At 38.5% G+C, this 20,688-nt stretch overlaps 1 protein-coding gene across 8 annotated transcripts in view; it reads left to right on the forward strand.

Annotated features, from left to right (window-relative positions):
• GPATCH2L (G-patch domain containing 2 like) overlaps positions 1 to 20,688 on the forward strand; it is a 55,781-nt gene that overhangs the window by 16,527 nt on the left and 18,566 nt on the right. For 5 of the 8 annotated variants that reach the window (XM_038545344.1, XM_038545348.1, XM_038545350.1 and 2 more), the window contains 6 exons: positions 314 to 378; positions 5,933 to 6,109; positions 7,673 to 7,752; positions 10,636 to 10,694; positions 13,643 to 13,697; positions 15,926 to 16,011. In XM_038545344.1, the coding sequence (XP_038401272.1) occupies positions 314 to 378; positions 5,933 to 6,109; positions 7,673 to 7,752; positions 10,636 to 10,694; positions 13,643 to 13,697; positions 15,926 to 16,011 (522 nt within the window). Of the gene's footprint in view, positions 1 to 313; positions 379 to 5,932; positions 6,110 to 7,672; positions 7,753 to 10,635; positions 10,695 to 13,546; positions 13,587 to 13,642; positions 13,698 to 15,925; positions 16,012 to 20,688 lie in introns of all 8 variants that reach the window. The other 3 variants (XR_005363563.1, XR_005363564.1, XM_038545347.1) reach the window with 2 other exon arrangements.

Consider the following 20,688-nt stretch of genomic DNA (forward strand, 5'->3'; position numbering starts at 1 on the left):
TGAAACTGATAGTTGACAGTATTTTAAAATAAAATGGGTTGGTAAATTTTTAAATTTGTGTTGTTTGATATACCTAGCCAGGTTGAGATTACTTCTGTGACTTTAGATATTTATAAAGTACTTTGAAATATAAGTAAAAGCTTTAATAAGCTTTCCTCTATGGCTTGAGTGTGAAATTTACATTTCTCATTGGCTAATGAACTGGAGTGAAATTAGGGAAACTTGGGATGTTCAATTTGAAAACCAGAAGAAAGGGCACCGCTTTGTTTTTCATAGGACTGATATGTTCTCTGGTGTTTGACTCTTTTTCCAGTGAAACCAGCAGTGTGTGTAGCAGCAGTGACACAGGACTCTTTACCAACGACGAAGGAAGGCAAGGTAATCTTGATCCCAGCTTTGGGAGGTTGGTTCAGTATTTCTGGGAAGATTCTAATGATTAGAGGAATGACCTACTGAGAAGATGGTGGTTGTCTATGGCAATGGTTCTCAAACTTCAGAGCATATAAAAGTCACCTGTTAAAATTCCTGAGCTCCTAGAAATCAAATAGGTCTAGAGTGGAATCTGAAATTTTCACAAGTATCTGCAATGATTTTTATGCAGGTAGTTCAGACTTTAAGAATCATTGATGGGATCCCTGGGTGGCGCAGCGGTTTGGTGCCTGCCTTTGGCCCAGGACGCGATCCTGGAGACCCGGGATCGAATCTCACGTCGGGCTCCCGGGGCATGGAGCCTGCTTCTCCCTCTGCCTATGTCTCTGCTTCTCTCTCTCTCTGTGTGACTATCATAAATAAATAAAAATTAAAAAAAAAAAAAAAAAGAATCATTGATTAGGGGAATGTAGTGTCAAGGATGGGACTTTGGGAAGTTGCCAATTTTATTAGCACCAAAAAGTATCTTCTATATTATACCCTTTTATTGTATATTAAAAGATTCTTCATTTTACATAAGAAATTATTTTTATAACCTTATTTATAAATGAGCTTAATTGTTCTAGCTTAATATATTATAGAAAACATCTTTCTAGTTTTAAAACTTCTAAAGTTTATTTATTTATTTATTTTTAATGAATTTATTTTTTATTGGTGTTCAATTTGTCAACATACAGAATAACACCCAATGCTCATCCTGTCAAGTGCCCACCTCAGTGCCTGCCACCCAGTCACCCCCACCCCCCCGCCCTAAAACTCCTAAAGTTTAGTATAGAACACTGTGAATAAGGCTGGGATATCTTAATTACCAGTTCTTTATTTTTACAACCTAAATAGTAATCTGAAACTTTGTTTTATCCTGTGGACTTGCTAGGACCACACTAATTTTGTACCAATAGTAGTTTCATATAGCTTCTTTGGACTTTAGTTCTATTGATCTAAATAAGGGATTTGTAAATGTCTTAAAGTCCCTTTTACCTCTGTGACCTAATAATTTTTCTTTAAGGGTTAAGTGATTGAAGGACAATGCACAATGGCTAAATGTCCAGATTGATCCAGATAGGCTTCCTAGTAACTGGAGGAATCCTGGAACTGTGAGACTCAGGATCCAAGTTCTGATTTTGGAGAGAGATCATGGGGGAGGGTATCTCACCCATGCCTCAGAGTTGTGGGTGTGGATGGAGTTGCTGAACTTCCTACTATGATGGAGATTGTTGTGAGTACATTTTTGTCCCTTTCTTTTTTCTAATTTTTTAAGATTTTGTTTATTTATTCATGAGAGACACAGAGATAGAAGATAGAGATAGAGATAGAAGAGACATAGGCAGAAGGAGAAGCAGGCTTCCTGTGAGAAGCCTGGATGTGCAATTTGATCCCAGGACCCCAAGTTCACAACCTGAGCCAAGGGCAGATGTTTAACCACTGAGCCACCCAGGAGCGCTTCTGTCCCTTTCTGATTCTGAGGGAGCTAGGTGTCACTAGAGGCTGTGTGTGTATACTCCCACGTATGTTGCAGCTAGGGTCTTGATTCTTTTGTCTCCTACCAGGGAAGTCTGATTGTCTTTCTGTAAATGAACTAGTGCATTCTATTTAGAATTACAAATGTTCCTTTTTCTTTGCTTATATACTGTTCTATGAAGTATTATAAAGTCTCTCTCTCTCTCTTCTTTTTAAAGATTTTATTTATTTATTTGAGAGAGAGACATAGCAAGAAAGAGCATGAACAGGGAGGATAGGGAGAAGCAAGCTCTCTGCTCTTCTGGGAGCCTGACTCGAGGCTCCATCCCAGGACCTGAGCTGAAGGCAGATGCTTAACCCACTGAGCCAGCCACCCAGGGGTGCCCCTCATAATGTGTTTTAAAGATGATGTTTAATTATCCAAGGTTAAGAAAGTGTGGACCTGTTACGACAGATCAAGTTTGGCCTTTGGGAAACCTTTCTACTGAAGGAATCCTTGGTTTATGATGGAAGATTTTAGAATATTCTATAGCCTCAGCTTTTCTCTCTGTGTCAACTTCACACATTTGATGATATTTAGATACTTGGAGTTCTCAGCACAAAGCTATGTTATTCCTTGCTTCCATGTTTCTGTTTCTGCCGGTGTCTTTGCCAGAAATTCCATCCTTACCTTTTCTTGAATGGTTGGTCATACACAATTTTCCTTTTGCTCCTCTAGTGCTTATTTATGGACTACATCAGTGGGGTTTTTTGGGTTTGATCAATAGGAGGCATTAGCAGAGGAATAGAGAAAGGTGAATGAGATAGTGTATTAGTCAAGTTTTTATCATGATAATACTGTTAACAGCCCCAGAATTTCAGTGGTTTACCACATTTATTTCTTGCTATGGGGCTGGGGGTTGGCTATGGTTTAGCTGATCTACCTGGGTTCAGCTGGTCTCCAGGCTTTAAGTTAGGTTTGTATCTACTCAGCGTATCTTATCCTGGGACCTCCATCAGAGGAGCAATGACTATATGTGGCTGGACTTGTCATGCTGGGAAACATGAATGCTAAATAACCAAACCAGAACATCCATACATATTTAAAGCTTATGCTTGAATTAGGCCTGCTCATGTTTTACTACCTAAAGCAAGTTATATGACAAGCCGGTATCAGTTGGTTGAAAAAGTATACTCTATCTCAAGGAGAAAGCTCTGGAACTCTATGGTAAAAGGCAGAAGGCATGGATGTATTATCATAAGGAGGTAGTGAAGCATTGGAAACAGTAATGCAGTCTACCACATTGGATTGTAGCTTTCCCTGGCTCCCTTTTTATTTGGCAGCCTTCTATATTACCTAAATTTTCTCTGATTTATTTTCTTTCTTTCTTTCTTTCTTTCTTTCTTTCTTTCTTTCTTTCTTTCTTTCTTTCTTTCTTCTTTCTCTTTTTCTTTCTTTCTTTCTTTCTTTCTTTCTTTTTCTTTCTTTCTTCTTTCTTTCTTTCTTTCTTTCTTTCAAGATTTTATTTATTTATTCATAAGAGACACAGAGGCAAAGACACAGGCAGAGGGAGAAGCAGGCTCCATTAGGGAGCCTGATGTGGGATTTAATCCTGGGACTCCAAGATCACGCCCTGGGCCAAAGGCAGGTGCTAAACCGCTGAGCCACCCAGGGATCACCTTTCTCTGGTTTCTGATAACCATTCTTTCTCCTTGCTGCTTCAGGTTTAGGAAGGGTAAAGATTCCATGCAGCTCCAGGTTGCTTCATCATCCCTTATTGGTACCTCTTAATACTGTCTACACTTTTGTAAACAGTCACTTCATTAAAGTCTCGATTATCCATTAAATATGTTTGCATTTCCTGAGGATTCCAACTGATAACACTCAGTGCAGGTATCATCTTCTCGAACCCTTACTTTTTCTTTCCCTGTACTTAGTGTTTTCTTATCACTTACCATATGACATTATTGTTTATAGGTATGTGTCTTTTCCATTAAAACCCTCCAAAGCAGTAATTTATTTTTTTATTTTTTGCAACTACAGTGGGTAACATGTTGCCTGGCATATATGTATATGCCTGGCATATATATATATAGTAATATCTTAATAAATAGTTACTGGGAAACCCAGATAAGGGGGAAATTCTCCTTTTTCTCCCTCAAACAGAATTAGATGTAGAATCTCAGATTATAAAGCAGCTAAATCTATTTTGGTTAAAGCAGGAGGAGAGAAGTCTGGAGCCTAACCCAGCAGGCTCTTCCTTATTCTCTGGCAATAGTTTTTGGGGGAGCTGCTGCATCATGCATCTTAATGAACCCAGAGTTGGAGACTGTTGGTCTAGATGATTTCACAAGGTTTCCTCCAGTTCAGTGAGTCCTTTTTTGTGTTCTCAAAAAGCTTGAGTGCATGCTTAAGAACCCCCTCTTCCCCCCACAAAAAAAACCCCAAACAAACCCCATTATGGGATACCAGTTATCTTCAGGAAATATGCTCTAGCTAACTATTTAATAAATGGCCTAAGGAATGCTTATGAATAAGAAAGGAATTAGTATAGTGACATGCAGAGAAGCTAATCGTTAATTCTAAAGCCTATCTTTAGTTCATCTAAAGAAACTAATCATTCTTAATTCTTTAGCCTATCATTTGTGTACCTGATTTGATGAGAGGCTGTCAGGATAGTGGTTCTCAAAATGTAGTCCTGGAGTAAGCTTAGCATCACTAGGGAACTTGTTAGAAATGCAAATTTTTGATCCTTCCTGGACCAGAATTGGAAACTTTGAGGGGGTAGGGGCCCGCAATCTGTGTTCTGACAACCTTTTCTGCTCCTTTTGATGCACATTGAAGTTTGAGAACCAGTGTTCTAGAGAAACAGCTGTTGGTGGTGTGGTTTTGTAAGGGAACACTGAGTAATTTTTTTGTGGGCATTTCATTTTCCTTTTTAGAGATTTCCAAGGTGAGTGTAAAGTTATTATCTGGCCCATCCATGTTAGTAACTCATGAATCTGATGCTTCATATGTTTAACTTGGCTTGAGCAGTTTTCCAGGGATCCAGCAAACCTTAGAGAATGAATGCATTGTGAACTCTTTAGATATTCTTGGGATAATTTCCTTCATTCTTGCTATTTTGAAAGGACTATGGAGTGGCAGACCTAAACTTATCTGTCTTACTACTTTTTGTGGGCGGGAACGAGTTCTGTTGCAAACTGAGATGTTTCATCCTCACCAGTAGAAAGAGGTTTGAACTAAGAGTGGCTATATGGGTCTAGTCGTGACTTTGTTGGTGGTGAAGAGTCTCGCCTTGGGGAACTGGTGTTAACTTCATGACAAACCGTGGGGAGTTATATTGCTTGTCTCTAGTTTTTACCTGGTTGCTTGGATTGCTAGTGTCAAGGTAATTTTTTGTCCCATTAATGGGGTACCAAGGAAGAATTGAGGTATGGGTATACAGTTTTTATTCTCCTATTATGAGAAATGCAAATATTACATCCCTCAGGAATACTAGTTTTGAGTTGAGAAACATTTGTGGGCTTTGAACTCCCAAGTCCATTTATACCATAGAATGGTACATAAGAGGCAGTTTATTTTTGTGTTAAGGCTTTGGAGTTAGTCAGGCTTTGGGTTCAGATCTTGGTTTCATCATTTACTGACTTGATTTGCCTTCTCTGGGCTTTAGTTGCCTCATTTATAAGTTGGAATTAGTGTAGGGTTTAGAAGAGATAGCATACTTACAGATTTTTAGCATGGGCCCTCATAGGTGCTAAGGATTTAGTAAATGGTAACTTTATTAGTTTTTTACTCTCAAAAGAGGTCCAGTGTAAAACAGTATGTGAAATGAGTTGATACTCTAGTCTTCATCATAATATGAATCAAAAAGAAGGATCAAAACAATTTTTTTTTGTTTTGACTTTATTTGAAAAGTATAATCAAATCTATAGCCCTGAGAATCCATCCTCCCATTTGGCTTTCCATGGAGCATGTTAAAATTCCAACTTACGAGCTTTGTGTAGTGGCAGTATCGTAGCCAATGAGATTTATCCAGCTTTTGATATGATCTCTTTATTTTAGGGGATGATGAGCAGAGTGATTGGTTCTATGAGGGAGAGTGTGTCCCAGGATTCACTGTTCCTAATCTTCTGCCCAAGTGGGCTCCTGATCATTGCTCTGAAGTAGAAAGAATGGATTCTGGACTGGATAAACTTTCTGATTCCACATTCCTTTTACCTTCTCGACCAGCTCAAAGAGGTAAGTTCTGAGAAGACCAAAATGCTCCACACTTTTAATGGTTCTCTTTGGGGAGAATCATCCCATGGCAAGCATACTCATGCCTCTAAGCATGCATTAATTATCTGAATTTTGGAGCTAGTCCAGGGATTTTTCTAGAAGATTCAGGGGTGAGTCTCAAAGCTTGAGGTTCTCCATTCGTACCTAAATCAACCCATGGAGACTCTTGGGATATCTATTAGCAGGGCATTCCTTCAGCTTGCTATTGCCATTTGTGCCAGATTTAGGAAGCCTAGCAGCGTGTCACTGCTGCTTACCTGCTGTGAAACCGATGGGCTATGGAGTGCTCAGTGGGAACCTGAAGTATTGGATCTTGGAAGAGAACAGATTTCAGTAAGAACATTCACATACAAGGTATAATGACATTTTTTTTTAATTGGATGATTTTAAAATAATTTCCTTAAATAACTTTTATTTTATTCTATTATTATGGACTTAAACACAAATACTTCCTTTCCCTTTGCTCTTCCTTTACTTAGGATGTAGCAAGGTAGAGTGGAAAGCGCCTAGGACAAGGGGAAGGAACTGTGGTGATAATATTCTCCAGTACTATCTTCTTAGCTCTGGGACTGTGACAGTCACTTTATTTCCTTGGGCCATCGGGGTCATCAGTTTAAATAATAGCGACTTTGAGCAAACTGTTGCAGAGGTTTCTTTTAGCTCTATAAATTTATGATTCTAGGGTGCCCAGTAATCAGTAATCAATCGGTTAGTCAGTTATCAAGTATTTATTGGGCATCTCTTGGTGATCAGAATTATGCCGAGAGCTGTTAACTCCTGTAGCATTTTGTTTTTTTTTTTTTTTTTTTTTTCCTGTAGCATTTTGTTACAATGAATTTGGATGATTGAGAATCCTTTTCAAAACAGTTGGCTCTTGGTAAAGATAATTGCCTGGCAGGCACATGTTTGCTACTGTAATAACTTTCATGAAACGTTTCAGTGACCATTTCTGAAAGTTCTTTATGGACCTCTTAAAATGCACACAAGTATATGCCTATGATTCCATACCCAGAGACAGTGTCATTGATAACACTTTGGTGTGGATTCTTCCATTTGTGTTTTTTTAATGTGTAGAACACATACAGCAACTAGAAAAAATGGGCTTATACTCTACAGGGTATTTTTACTATTATTTTATGACTTACATGTTTTTGAGATAATAACTAGCATTTAATTTGTAATTAGAAATTGTTGATGGTGCCTTATATTTGTGTGGTGTTTTCAGTTTATAGAGTACCTTTCCTGTGCTACTTCATCGAGTCTTCAGATCAGCTATGTAAGATAGGACTGAGCAAGTGATTATCCCACCTTTGTAGGTGAGGATGCCTAGGTCAGAGGTAAAGACACACCTATGATCATACTGCAAGGCATGATAATAATAAATCCTTGGCAAATAGACTAGTGATACTAGCTTAAGGGTCAGTCTAGTAAGATCCTGGGGAGGAAGGCCTTTGGTATACTAGAGGCATATCATCACTAAGGAGTCTTCTGCATTCTGTTTCTGAGGACTTTCTTTTTTTTTAGGGTACCATGCCCGCTTGAATCGTCTGCCTGGAGCTGCAGCTCGATGCCTCAGAAAGGGCCGAAGAAGGCTTGCTGGGAAGGTAACTGCTCTCACTGTCTACTGGGCTCACTGGGAAGACAGTATTTTCCCTTTGGGATTTGTGTACCTTGATAATCAAAGGTGCTGCAGAACTCCCCTGGAGTAAATGAAGCCAACTGAAATATTTTTCAAGTTCATAAGAATGAACCTTATATAGGATATAAATGGTACACACATAAAAGATGAAGCTTAACTCATACAGAAGTTTTGACAAAGCAAACACTGTTATGACAGTTTGTCTATAAATCTACAGGCCTGATCTTGTCTCTTCTACTCTTTTGATTAATCTTATAACATTATTGTAGAAGTTAAAATACTCTTGGCTTCTTTATAACTCCTCCTGAATTCATGAATGCTTCTTCTGTCCTAACTTTGATTCTAGAATTCGTTAAAAAAAAAAACAAAACTGGAAAGAAAACCTCAGATTTCACAGCTTCTCCTTGGCCATGAGGGAGGAATTTCTACCACTTACGCAGTTCTGCCTTTGCCCAGCGGCTCTGCTTTACACCCAGTTCATTTAATCCTTCCAACAACCTTGTAGAAGAGTTGATGTTTCCACTTAGCAGATGAGGAAAACTTGGGTTCAAAGAAGCTATGTAAATGGAAGTAGCAGAAGAGAGAATTGAACTCAGTTGTACTTTTATCTTTTCTAATTTAAATTTTAAAAATTATTTTTAGAAAAAGATTATTATTTATTTGAGAGAGAGTGAGAGAGAGCATGAGTGGGGGGAGGGGTAGAAGGAGAGGGATAAGCAGGCTCCCCACTGATCAGGGAGCCCCACGCAGGGCTCAGTCTTAGTACCCTGGGATCATGACCTGAGCTGAAGGCAGACATTTAACTGACTGACCCACCCAGGTACTCCTAAAAATTATTTTAATTAACTTTTACTCTAGCTTTGAGATTGAAGGTAAGTTGAGCCTGGGGCTCATACCTAGTTAGAGAAAATGGTGGTGAGCAAAAGGCAAGGGAGTGAGAGGCATCTCAGAACATTAATTCGTTCACTGCATAAATATTTAGAATGCCTACCAAGTGTCAGGCTCTGTGCCAGGCTAGGTACAAGTGATCACAGCCACAGCCTGGCTACCCTCAGGGAGCTACTGTTCTGTAGTTGAAATAGAGAACTGTTTATTTCCAGGTGAACGGAGATATTTTTAATCTTTAAATTCAATTTCAAATCTCTTAATTAGAAAAACATTTGATTATTGGAAGAACGATATCTTCTTCTTTTGGCTCACTGATTTCTCAGACAAGAAAATGCTCCTTTTGCTGTTCTGGGAGCTTATTCTTAGTTAATAGGACAGCTAATAGGGTAGGAGTACATGAGGTGGAGGGAGGCAGGAGGTTGGGAGTAGGAAGCAGAGAGATGGTTTTATTTTTTCTGTGTATTAGTTAGGCTTGAAAGATAATGTTTTACCTACTATCTACCTTACTTTGTTTCAGCTCCTATAAGAGCCTTCCATTTCCAGAGAAGTAAATCAGTTCATCTTGAAGGCTTCCTTTAGCTTGCCTGAAAGGAAACTCTAGGGCCTATTGGATGTGCCTCTAAGAATTTCAAATGAATAGGATAATATTTACTTGTTTAATTCATCTTCATCACCTTAAAGGGATATTTGTCATTTCTAGCAGAGGTCAATGTTCTGCCCCCCTACTTCCCCCTCCCCCACCTCTCTGCTCTTTTTCTAAATTGTAATCATAAATAATGAGTTTCATTCACAGCTCTCTGCCAGCGAGCTGCTAATTACGCAAAGTACTGCTTGTAATTTACACAGTAATAAACTGTAAATTTAAACATTACGGCACTTTAAGTTAATAATTTTCTGCAGTAACAAATAGCTCATTTTTCACCCATCCTTTCCCTTGGCCCCACTACTATGGCTATGTCTGTGACCAGGAGGTATGTGTGTAAGGGATGAAGAATGTGAAGAATACAGTATGTGAAGCCTTTTCATTTAGCTCCACTCCCGCCCAGAATCTGACCTCGCATCAATTTTTCTAGAGTCAGTTCTGCTAAAATGTGTAACCCTAATATTTTAGGCTAATCCGCACACATAAATGAATACCGATCATAATGTTTGCCCAGTAACAAATGTAACAGGCTTGACATTCACGCCCATGACTTATCCTCTCTCATCTTATCACTTAACTCATATGTGTATAACTCTTATTCATGTACTATCAGCGCACTTCCCCAGGTACAGTCATAGGCATTCATTGTAAATGTACTCAAGTTAAATGAAGGGTGAGTGCCTTGTGCCAGTTTTTAATTTTTTTGGAGGTGATTAGTTTCTGATTTGCTTGTGGTGTTACGGGTAAGATTTCATATTATAGTCTTAAGAACCCTAAATTTAAGGACCAATTTGTACAAACATCTGTTTTACTCTAAGAGATGATGCTTAACAGACAAGATAGGGTAACAGTTTTTTTTAAGTTACAAAATTCCTTTAATATGTGTACATTTAGTTAGCAGATTTTAGGTGTTACCAGTGAGGACTGGGTAAATTTCCCATCATGATGGTTTTTGGGGCTGTAATCATATGATCTGAGGGAGTTTGGTGTGCAGCCTGTTAAAAATCAGCTGTTGTTGGATTTTTAAAAGTTGTTTTTTCTACTATATACTTTAATAACTCACTGTATTAAAATGCTATATAATATAGTAAACAAGGTTTGTAATGACTTTTTTTGGAACACTGGAGAAAAGTCTAGAATAACCTTTTAAAATAGATTCCCATAAAAAGAAATAAACTTGCTGTTGGGTTTTAAGATTGACATTTGACATGTGCCTTTGAGGTTGCTGGCAGTTTTGGGAAAGTGTGAACTTGATGACAGATCATACTTTGTTTGTTTCTGTGGTTAGATGACATGCTTGTCTTCTTGCCATTGCAGGAGACCAGCATAAGTACTGAGAGGATAGGCCACATCATTAGTGACCCTCGGCAGAAGGAGTAAGTGCTTATATATTTATGCATTATCCTAGCCCATTCCTTAGAGTAGGAAGCAGAGGGAAGTTTTATGAACGAACGTAGAAATCTGACTTTAGAGCTGATTGAGAAAATCTTACAGATTTGTACTTCACAACAGTTAACATGGCTAACACACTAAACTCATGAGAGAGATTCTTTTTTTCCTTTCTAGACTAGTTTTTATTTCTTTGCTGTTTATATGTACAGGTGATTGCATTTTAAAAGTAGCCTCCAATTAGGATGTCACTACTTATATATTTATATTGAGGTGAATTTGGCATATAACATTACATAAGTTTCAGGTGTACAGCATTGTAATTTTCAGTATTTTTATCCACCTCAAAGTGATCATCACCATAAATCTAAGTACCATCCATCAGCTTGAAATGGAGCCCTTTCAACCACCCCTCAACCCCCTTCCACTCTGATAACTACCAATCCATTTCCTATGTGTTTTGTTTTGTTTTATTCTTTCATTTGTTTTTAGATCCCACATATAAATGATATCATACAGTATCTGTCTTCTCTCTCTGATTTATTCATTTAACCTAAACCCTCAGGGTTCATCCATGTTGTCACAAATGGCAAGATTTCCTTCCTTTTTTTAATGACTGAATAGTATTCCATTGTGTGTATGTATATTTATGTATACACTACATGTTTTTTATCCACTGGTGGACACTTTGTTGTTTCCATATCTTGGCCATTGTAAATAATGCTTAAGTGAACATAGAGGTATATATATCTTTTCCAGTCAGTGTCTCCATATTTTTTGGATAAATATTCAGACATGGAATAGCTGGATCACATGGTAGATCTATTTTTAATTTTTTGAGGAATCTCCATACTGTTTTCCAGAGTGGCTGCACCAATTTACATTCCCACCAACGATATACAAAGATTCCCTTTTCTTCCCATCCTCACCAACACTTGTTATTGTTTTGTTGGAAATAGCCATTCTAATAAGCATGAAGTGATATCTCATTGATATTGAGCATCTTTCAGTAGTGCCTATAGTGCCTGTAGGCCTGTATGTCTTTGGGGAGATGTTCTTTACAACCTCTGCCCGCCCATCTTTTAATTTTTTTTGGGGGGGGTTGTTGTTGAGTTGTATGAATTCTTTATATATTTGGGATGTTAATCCTTTATCTGATATGATACGCAATATCTTCTCCCATTCAGGAGGTTTCCATTTTGTTTTATTGAGGATTTCCTTTGCTCATAGAAGCTTTTTAGTCTGATGTCCCATTTATTTATTTATTTTTGTTTCCCTTGCCTTTGGAGTCAGATAAAAAAAAATCAAAAGAGACCCATGTCAAGGAGCTTACTACCTATGTGTTCTTCTAGGGATGTTATACTTTCAAATTCTATATTGAAGTCCTTAATCATTTATTTTGAATTAATTTTTGTGTGTGGTGAAAGATAGTGATCTAGTTTTCTTCTTTTGTATGTGGCTGTCCAGTTTTCCCAAAATTGTTTACTGAAGAGACTGTCTTTTCCCTGTAGTATATTCTTGCTTCCTGTGTTGTAAATTAATAGACTATATATGCATGGATTTATTTCTAGGCTGTCTATTCTGTTCCATTAATCTATGTGTCTGTTTTTATGTCCATACCATAGTATTTTGGTTACTATACCTTTGAAGTATAATTGGAAACCAGGGAGCATGATACCTCAGCTTTGTTCTTCTTTCTTAAGATTGCTGTGGGTATTGGGGTCTTTTGTAGTTCATACAAATTTTTAGAATTATTTGTTCTAGTTCTGTGAGGTATGCTATTGGGATTTGAATCTGTAGGTTGCTTTGGACAGTTTAACAATGTTAATTCTTGTATGGACAATTTAACAATGTTAGTTCTTCCAGGCTATGAGCATGGAATATCTTTCCATATATCTGTGTCTTCAGTTTCTTTCATCCCTATCTTGTAGTTTTTAGTGTCCAGTTCCTTCACCTCCTCAGTTAAATTTATTCCTGGGTATTTTATTCTTTCTGAGGTCATTGTAAATGGGACTGTTTTCTCATTTCTCTGCTAGTTAATTATTAGTGTTGAGAAATACAGGTTTCTGTACGTTGATTTTTATCCTGCAGCTTTCCTGATTTCGTTTATCAGTTCTAACACTGTTTTGATGGAGTCCTTAGGGTTTTCTATGTATGGTATCATGTCATCTGCAAACTGATAATTTTACTTCTTTCTTTACAGAATATTCTGTTTTAAGCTCATTTTTCTGTCTCTTAAATTTTTTTTGTTCAAAACGGGTGATTGCCTCTATATTCTCCTATAGGCTTTTCCCATTTTTAGACCTCTATCTAGAGAAATATGTTTTTGTCTTCACTACTGTGGTACATGCAACTGGAAAGCCTGTGTGCAGTGATAGGAAAATTATTCTTCACTTTATTGTGACAGCTTTGTCCCCTAACATGATTGGCTGTTGGATGTCTCCTGTATGCTTCATGATCCTATACTCATTAGCCTGGTCAAATTTGTCATTTACAAAATAGGCAAGATGTGAATACGCTTTGTGTTCTCATTGAATTTGGGAATCTGTTGTCACTATTCAGCTGAGAGTATGTTGGTGTTACACTGTAATCTTGGTCTGTTTTTAGAGTCCAGTGTTTTATATTTCATTACAAAGCTTTTTCCTTTGAAGAATTATTTTTTACACAAAAAAGTTTGTGCGCACTTACCATCCCTCTTCATTTCTCCTCCAGTTCTTCCTTTTCCCCAGTTCTTTCTTGGTCTTCACTTGGTTACCCCAGCATTTGTTTTCTTCTCCTCCTCTATAATTGCCAACCGCTGCTTTTATTGTTTTCTTTCCTGTTCTCTCCCTGTCTTTAGTTTCTGGTTACCGTCAGCTGGGAAAAGAGAACGAAATCAGGTAAGATCGCTTTTCTTTGTCATCTTTATTTTATCATTTGATTTCCTTTTCTTTAGAAAGAATAAAGCATTGGCTTCTGATTTTCCTCACATTTCTGCTTGTGCACATGAGGTAAGGCTCCTGTTCCCTCTGTTATTCTGATTTTTTTTTTTTAGAGGACTGTTGTCTAAGATTATCTGATATTCACTGATAAGAACTGTAGCTGAGTCCCCTTTTTAGCTTCCACTGTGTTTTTCGATTTATTACTTGTCATGTATATCTCATAGGGATCCGTTTTTTTTATTTTAGTTTTGAACTTTGCAGTAAGAAATCAGAATAAACCTTGTTTGCTTGTGGTTCAGTTCAGCACCAGGATCCTGCGCTGAGAAGTACAGTGGTGAAGCCAGCACCCAGGGAGCAGAAAAAGGGTGGGCTGTTGGGAGTGGACTTATTAGTCTCTTAGTCCCTTCCCTCGGGACTCCCTAGCAGAGGGCCCCTGGCAAATCTGGGCCTTTGTAGGGGTCATAATTTAAAAATTACTGACAGCAGCTATCAATATATTCCTTTAATGTTTGAAGCTTTTGATTTTTGTGGGAATAGAGGTTGCCTTATGTCGATTAGGTATAAAATAAATGAAGACTGGTAGGTAAAAATCTCAGGCTTCCTGTTGCTCAGAGTTTTTGTTTGGTGTTTTGACTACTTAGGACGTATTAAATTGGTGTACAGTTTAGACTTGGAACTTTCCTCCTGAAGTTACTATTTCAAAATGAATTAGAGCAGTGATACACCTAACTGGTGTGTATTTAAGAGATAATTGTAGATGGTGTTGGACATACGATTATTACATTAAGTTATAATTTGTTTTAAAAAATATAATCATTATATCAATCTTGTTCCATGGAAATACAGTGAGGACAAGGCTGAGTAAAAGTAATTGGTATGAAGAAAAATAATATGTAAATACAGTGCAGGTGGTGAGCAGATAAAGAAAAAGTCATGAAGGTGGTATGTGAGAGACTGCAGCTTGGGAAACATGAAGCCAGGGTACCAATTGTGTTTGCATCAGAGGATGTAAAGGCAGAAGAAGATCTGTGATGATCACCTAGTCCAGATCTGTTATTTACAAATAAGATTTAAAAGATCTGCCAAAAGTCATACTTCTTTGTAAATTCTTTTGAAATTATCATTCAGAGTTCTTCTGGTCTTAAGATATATTTTGTTCTGATATTTGGGGAGAGAATTATTTATTCTGGGAGAAGTCCAAAGAAAGCTAGAAAACAGAAGGTAAGGTATTTTTATATATTGTATCCAGGTTTGATCCTCACAACCACTTTTTAAGATAAGTCTTACAGAAGAGAAGTTGGAATTATAAACTGAAAACAGTATTTAACTTAGCCCCCACAGTAGTCCTGTAAAATAGGTCAGATAAGCAGTGCTTCCATTATACAGATGAGGATAGTAAAGCTCAAAGAAATTATGTAGTTTTTAATGTATGGCAACTCAGGGATAGACTGGAATTATATGTTAAGTATTTTATTTTTTAAAGATTTATTTATTCATGAGAGACACAGAGGCAGAGACATAGGCAGAGGGAGAAGGAGGCTTCTCTCAGGGAGTCTGAGGTGGGACTCAATCCTGGGACCCAGAATCATGACCTGAGCTGAAGGCAGACACTTAACTGCTGAGCCACCCACACATCCCTAAATATTAGGTATTTTAATTCTTAATCTAGTTCTGTGTCTACTAACACTGCTGCTGGCATGTGTTAACCAGTTATTTACTGGAAACATTGATCAGGATAAGGAAATTAAAAGAAAATTTCATACTAGTTTTCTTAGGAACAAGGGCTAATAATCAATAGCCTAAGTTCTTGTTATGTCAAATAGAAAGTACTATCATTTTTTTTTTTAAGATTTTATTTATTCGTGAGAGACACAGAGAGAGGCAGACATAGGCAGAGGGAGAAGCAGGCTCCATGCAGGGAGCCTGATGTGGGACTCGATCCTGGTACTCCAGGATCATGCCCTGAGCCGAAAGCAGATGTGCCCAACTGCTGAGCCACCCAGGCATCCCTAAAAAGTACTATCTCCTGCCATTTAAGTAATTGTCATGTACTAAAAGTTTTTGAAAAATTGTTACTTCCCAAGGAATAGCCTTTTTTTTGAGGTGTGTGGGATCAGTATACTATATTCATGGTTGCAACTTTAGTGAATGATGTCTGCTGTATGGTAAAAGGGTTGTGAATGGTCAAAGAGGCAAAAAGTAATCGAACAGCAGGTCACTCTTTAGGATCGGGTGTTTTGTGTTTTGTTTTGTTTTTCATATAAGCTTTCCTAAAATAATCTCATTTATTCCTGCAGTTTAATCCTCTGTCTCCCCTTTATTCCTTGGACGTTCTCACTGATGCTTCTCACCGAAGATGTTCACCAGCACACTGCTCTGCCAGGTAATTGTCTTCTAGGGATGGTTTTCTTTCAGATAATACCATTTCCTTTTTTATAACACTTTTCAAATTATAAAGTGTATTTCTGTATAGTATCCAATTTGATCTTTATAACAACTTTTAGAGGCCAGTAGATGTTTTACAGATACAGAAACTGAGGCAGAATGTTGAAGTAACTTTCCTATGATCACATGGCTAGTATGTGGTTTAAGTCTCAACTATGACCTAAGTCTTCTAACTTGTATTAGAGCATAGATTCTTTTTTGTTTTGTTTTTTAAGTAGCTCCTTGCTGGGTGTGAAACCCAATGCGGAGCTTGAATTTACAACCCTGAGATTAAGACCTGAGCTGAAATCAAGAGTCAGACACCTAACCACCTGAGCCACCCAAGCACCCCTAAGTCTTCTGACTTATATTTTCTATTCTTCTGCTAAATGGTTCTTGCCATGACCTGCAAAACTCTGTGTAATTTACCTTCTGCCTGCATGTCCAGCCTCCTTTCTTATACTTCTTTCTCCTCACTAGGGGAGAGGTCCAGCTGTGCCAGGAAGCTCAGCTCCATTTTGTTCATCAAAAATAGCAACCCTTTCCTGCTTCTGAATCTTCACACTTATTCCCTTTGTCTGGACTCCTGTATTAAGCCTCTTCTCATGGTTGGCTACGTCTCATCTCAACTCAGGGAGGACCTCTCAGACCATCTTATCTAAAGGAGCCACCTCCACCTCCACTGCTCTCTCCTCATCGATTTCTTTCCACTAAAGCTTTATCACAGTCTACAATGAATTTGCTCATTGGGCATCCCCCTCCAACTTTTTTCTCCTGTCTCTCTCACTAGTGTATAAGCTTCGAAGTATAGGACTTTGTTTTATCTTGTTTCCTGATAATATCCCTAGCACTTAACACAGTGTCTGGCACTTACTAGACATTCGGTATATATTTGTCAGAATGAATCCTTTGCCAGTGTAGCAGAATGAATCCTGTGTCCTTCAATATAAATTATCTGGAGTTAGATGACATGGGAAGTAAACGTGGTTTTAATGGTAGCATCTCCTAGCAGGGTTATTGCGCACAAAAGAGGAGCTAATAGGCTGAACCATAGAACTTTTATTATTTCTAGTAGCACAGAGAATTTTTTTCCAAGATTCTGATATGGATTTTTCTTTTTTTCTTCTTAATTCATTCTTACATGGATATGTTCATAGATTGGTGTGCAGGCACAAGAAATTATCTTTTCACAGATCCAATGAGAACTTCCACTATAATAAATTCATACTACTACTACTGCCAACTGTCAGCCCTTCTATGGAAGAAGTAATATATCAAAGAAGAAAGTCTTTTGAAAGAGAGACCCTCACAAATGTTGTTACTAAGAACATGGAAAATTTTGTGAGATGATCATAAACTACTTCTGTAAGGCCTTGTCGTTAGTAGCATGCTGTTTGTTCATTATTCACTCAATCCGCACTTACTGACTCCATACCATGTGCCAGGCTGTTTGTTTAGCTACTACCCGTAGGAGTTTCTTTTGAGAAAGTCAGGCATGGAAATCAGCAGTTACAGCGTGGAGTGACAAGTTTGTAAAAATGTACACCAGAGGGATCCCTAGGTGGCGCAGCGGTTTGGCGCCTGCCTTCGGCCTAGGGCGCGATCCTGGAGACCCGGGATCGAATCCCACATCGGGCTCCCGGTGCATGGAGCCTGCTTCTCCCTCTGCCTGTGTCTCTGCCTCTCTCTCTCTCTCTCTCTCTGTGACTATCATAAATAAATTAAAAAAAAAAAAAAAAATGTACACCAGAATGATACGAAGCACAAAAGACAGGCTTCTAAGTCAGAGGCTCAGGGAGGTTTTCTTAGAGGAGGTGATCCTCAACTTGTTTTGAAAGACCCAAGATTTCATTGCATAGAAAAGCAGTCCTCCAGCTTTTTGTCTTAATACCACATGAAATAATGGCTATGTATACTCTTTGGGAAGATTATATGAATAGCATCATATCCTGTCAGATGCAGAAAGTAGATTCTTTGCCCTCCTCCATTTACCTCTGTTACCTAGAGTTGTGCCATGCTGTGCCGAGATCAGTATCCACACTTTTATCAGGTTTCCTTTTGCTTTTAAAGCCTCATCCTGGCTGGAGTGGGTGTCAGCTTTTTGTTTCTTTATGTATCTTATTATCCACATCATTGTCTTCGTTCTCCTGCTGACAGTGCTGTGGCCAGACTTGGAAATATAAGGAAGTCTAGGCTCTGTTTCTGGTACAGTCAGCTCTAGGGAAATATTGCTTATTGCTTTAGACCATTGCTGCAAACAAGGTGAGGGAATGTAGACAATTCTAGCTCATCCTTGTCCTTCTAGATGTCATTCCCAGGGCAATGGATACACAGAGGGTTGCATTCTTTGGGGTAGGGGAAGACATTTTTTAAACTTACATATCTTATCTGATCCTTTAAAAATGTGGTTTCTTGTTTTGTTTTAAATTGTACATAGAGAAATCTAGTAGCATATATACATATTAATGTTTATTACATACATAAAGGGTTTTGTGGAAATGTTTTACTCATGAGGGAGCACAGTCAATGGTTTGGCAGCTATGGCTCTATGGGAAATGGTCAGCAGAAGTGACTGCTAAGCAATTTTTAGAAACCCTGGGTGATGAGACCCTGAGCCCCCAGGGCATCCTCTCACTCCTTTGAAGGCAGGGGGTTGGGCAGGCCCTGCCCAGCAAGAAGTCAGTTGAGAAGGAGCCATCTAGCTCTGGTGTGGCTGAAGGATTAGATGGACTTCAGAGCTGGATGGTTGGCTTTGCACAGAGTGGACACCATTTAACAAAGCCTGGCATCTAGCAAGGAATGTTAAAGAGCTGTGGTGGCAGGGAAGAGGCAGGTGAATGACTGTATTAAAAACTGTTTCGAATGGAAATTTTATCTTTTTCTTGTTCCATTTTATTTGTAGTAGGAAAAGATTTCTTTCAAAGCGTCTGGGCAGCCTTGGGAATTTCACACCTATCATTAGAACGGGGTGTGTGTGTGTGTGTGTGTGTGTGTGTGTGGTGACTATGTTATCATTAGTGGTATAATTTTATTTTGCGAAGAGAGAAGTGTTTCCTGTTTTATCACAGCTTTCCCCGAGGAGGGCTGGTGTATTAATTTGCTGTATTGCCTCCTGGCTGTTCCCAGGCTGTTTTTCCTCTTCATCATGGAATTTTTAATGGCCCTGGTGCCTCTTGGGAAGCATGTGAGGAAGAGTTCCTCAGGGAGTGCTTCCCTTTTTTCACATGCCTATAATTACTCTCCTTTAAGAGCACAAAGAGTTTGATAATCATGCCTGAACTGTGAAGGTTTCTTCTTGTCGGGTTACTGAGCTGAGGCTGCTTCTTGCCTGGACATTGCCTGTTCCCCTCACCCAAACACTCAACTGCAAGAGGCTGAGGACCCCTCAACCACCCTCTCACTACTGGAGCCATTCAGCTCTGGTTCTCAGGGTGAGGCCTGGGGGCCACTGGGAGGCCATGGGTAACCTCAGGTACTCTTTTGATTAGTATTTCATTGCTAAAAACAAGGAAATGATGGGACTGTGATTTTAAGAGAACACTGTATTGATGTATTATTTTAATACAGCCCAGATGGCAGGTGCAATGGATCAGTAAGGGGGTCTTTGTGGTCTTTGTACCACCTGATAGATTTATGGGCTATGAGGTTTTCAGAAATACCACTCTAGAAATACTTAAATTTGGTGTTTTTCAACTCTCACTGCACTTTTGAATCCACTGAAAAGCTTTAAAAAATATAGCCATGCTGAACCCCACTCCAGAGATTCTGATTTAACTGATTTGGGATGAGGCCTGAGCATTGGCATTATTTTAAAGTTGCCAGGTTACTCTAATACACAGCTGGGGTTATGAACTGTTGTCTTAAATGCATATGATTTTATGACTGTGCTTTGTAATTTTCTTAATAGGAAATCTCATTTCATACTCAGCATGAGCTCTTTGATTTGTTATTGTGTGGTGATTCCTTATGGAAGGTGGAATGCTGGACTAATCTTCACTTTGGAAGACTTCTGAGGTGAAGAAGAGAATGTCAGGATCTAGCACAGTGCCCAGCACATAGTGATTCACTTGCTGGGTAGGTGTTTGGGTAGTTGGCAGGGTACATGGATGAACTTCATAAACCAGCTGTTTTGGTTTGGTTGTTTTGGTTGCTGGTATTGGGATGTTGTATTAAAGTAGTGATACTTGTTATCCATGTTAGGAATTGCTGCTGCTCAAACAGCAGATGGTGTGATTGGTGTTCTGGTAGAGGCAGTGGTATTGCTGTCAAGGACACAGTTCTAGAATGGTAATAAGGAGCTAGTGCTGGAGGCAGCTTTTCCTAAAATGAGAGATTTATTGATTGTGAAGGATAGCTTTTCTTACCATGATTGCTGTAGAAAACCATAACTAGAACTTATCAAATGTTACATCTCTGTATGATGCACAAGTCACCAGTTGTGGTTTTTGAGTGTCGTGTGGCAATTTTGAGTTTTCTCCAACTTTCCTGACCTTTCCTCTATCATGGGTGGTGATACCACTTCCATTTATCCCTTCTTTAAGTTTTTAATTTCATGTTAGTGGGTATTAGTGTGAGGCAGTCCTGGATAAGAATCTTGGTTTTATCTGGGCAAATGACTTAACCTCCTGTACCTCAA

This window comes from Canis lupus, chromosome 8, assembly GCF_011100685.1.
Source record: "Canis lupus familiaris isolate Mischka breed German Shepherd chromosome 8, alternate assembly UU_Cfam_GSD_1.0, whole genome shotgun sequence".
Lineage (NCBI taxonomy): Eukaryota > Metazoa > Chordata > Mammalia > Carnivora > Canidae > Canis > Canis lupus.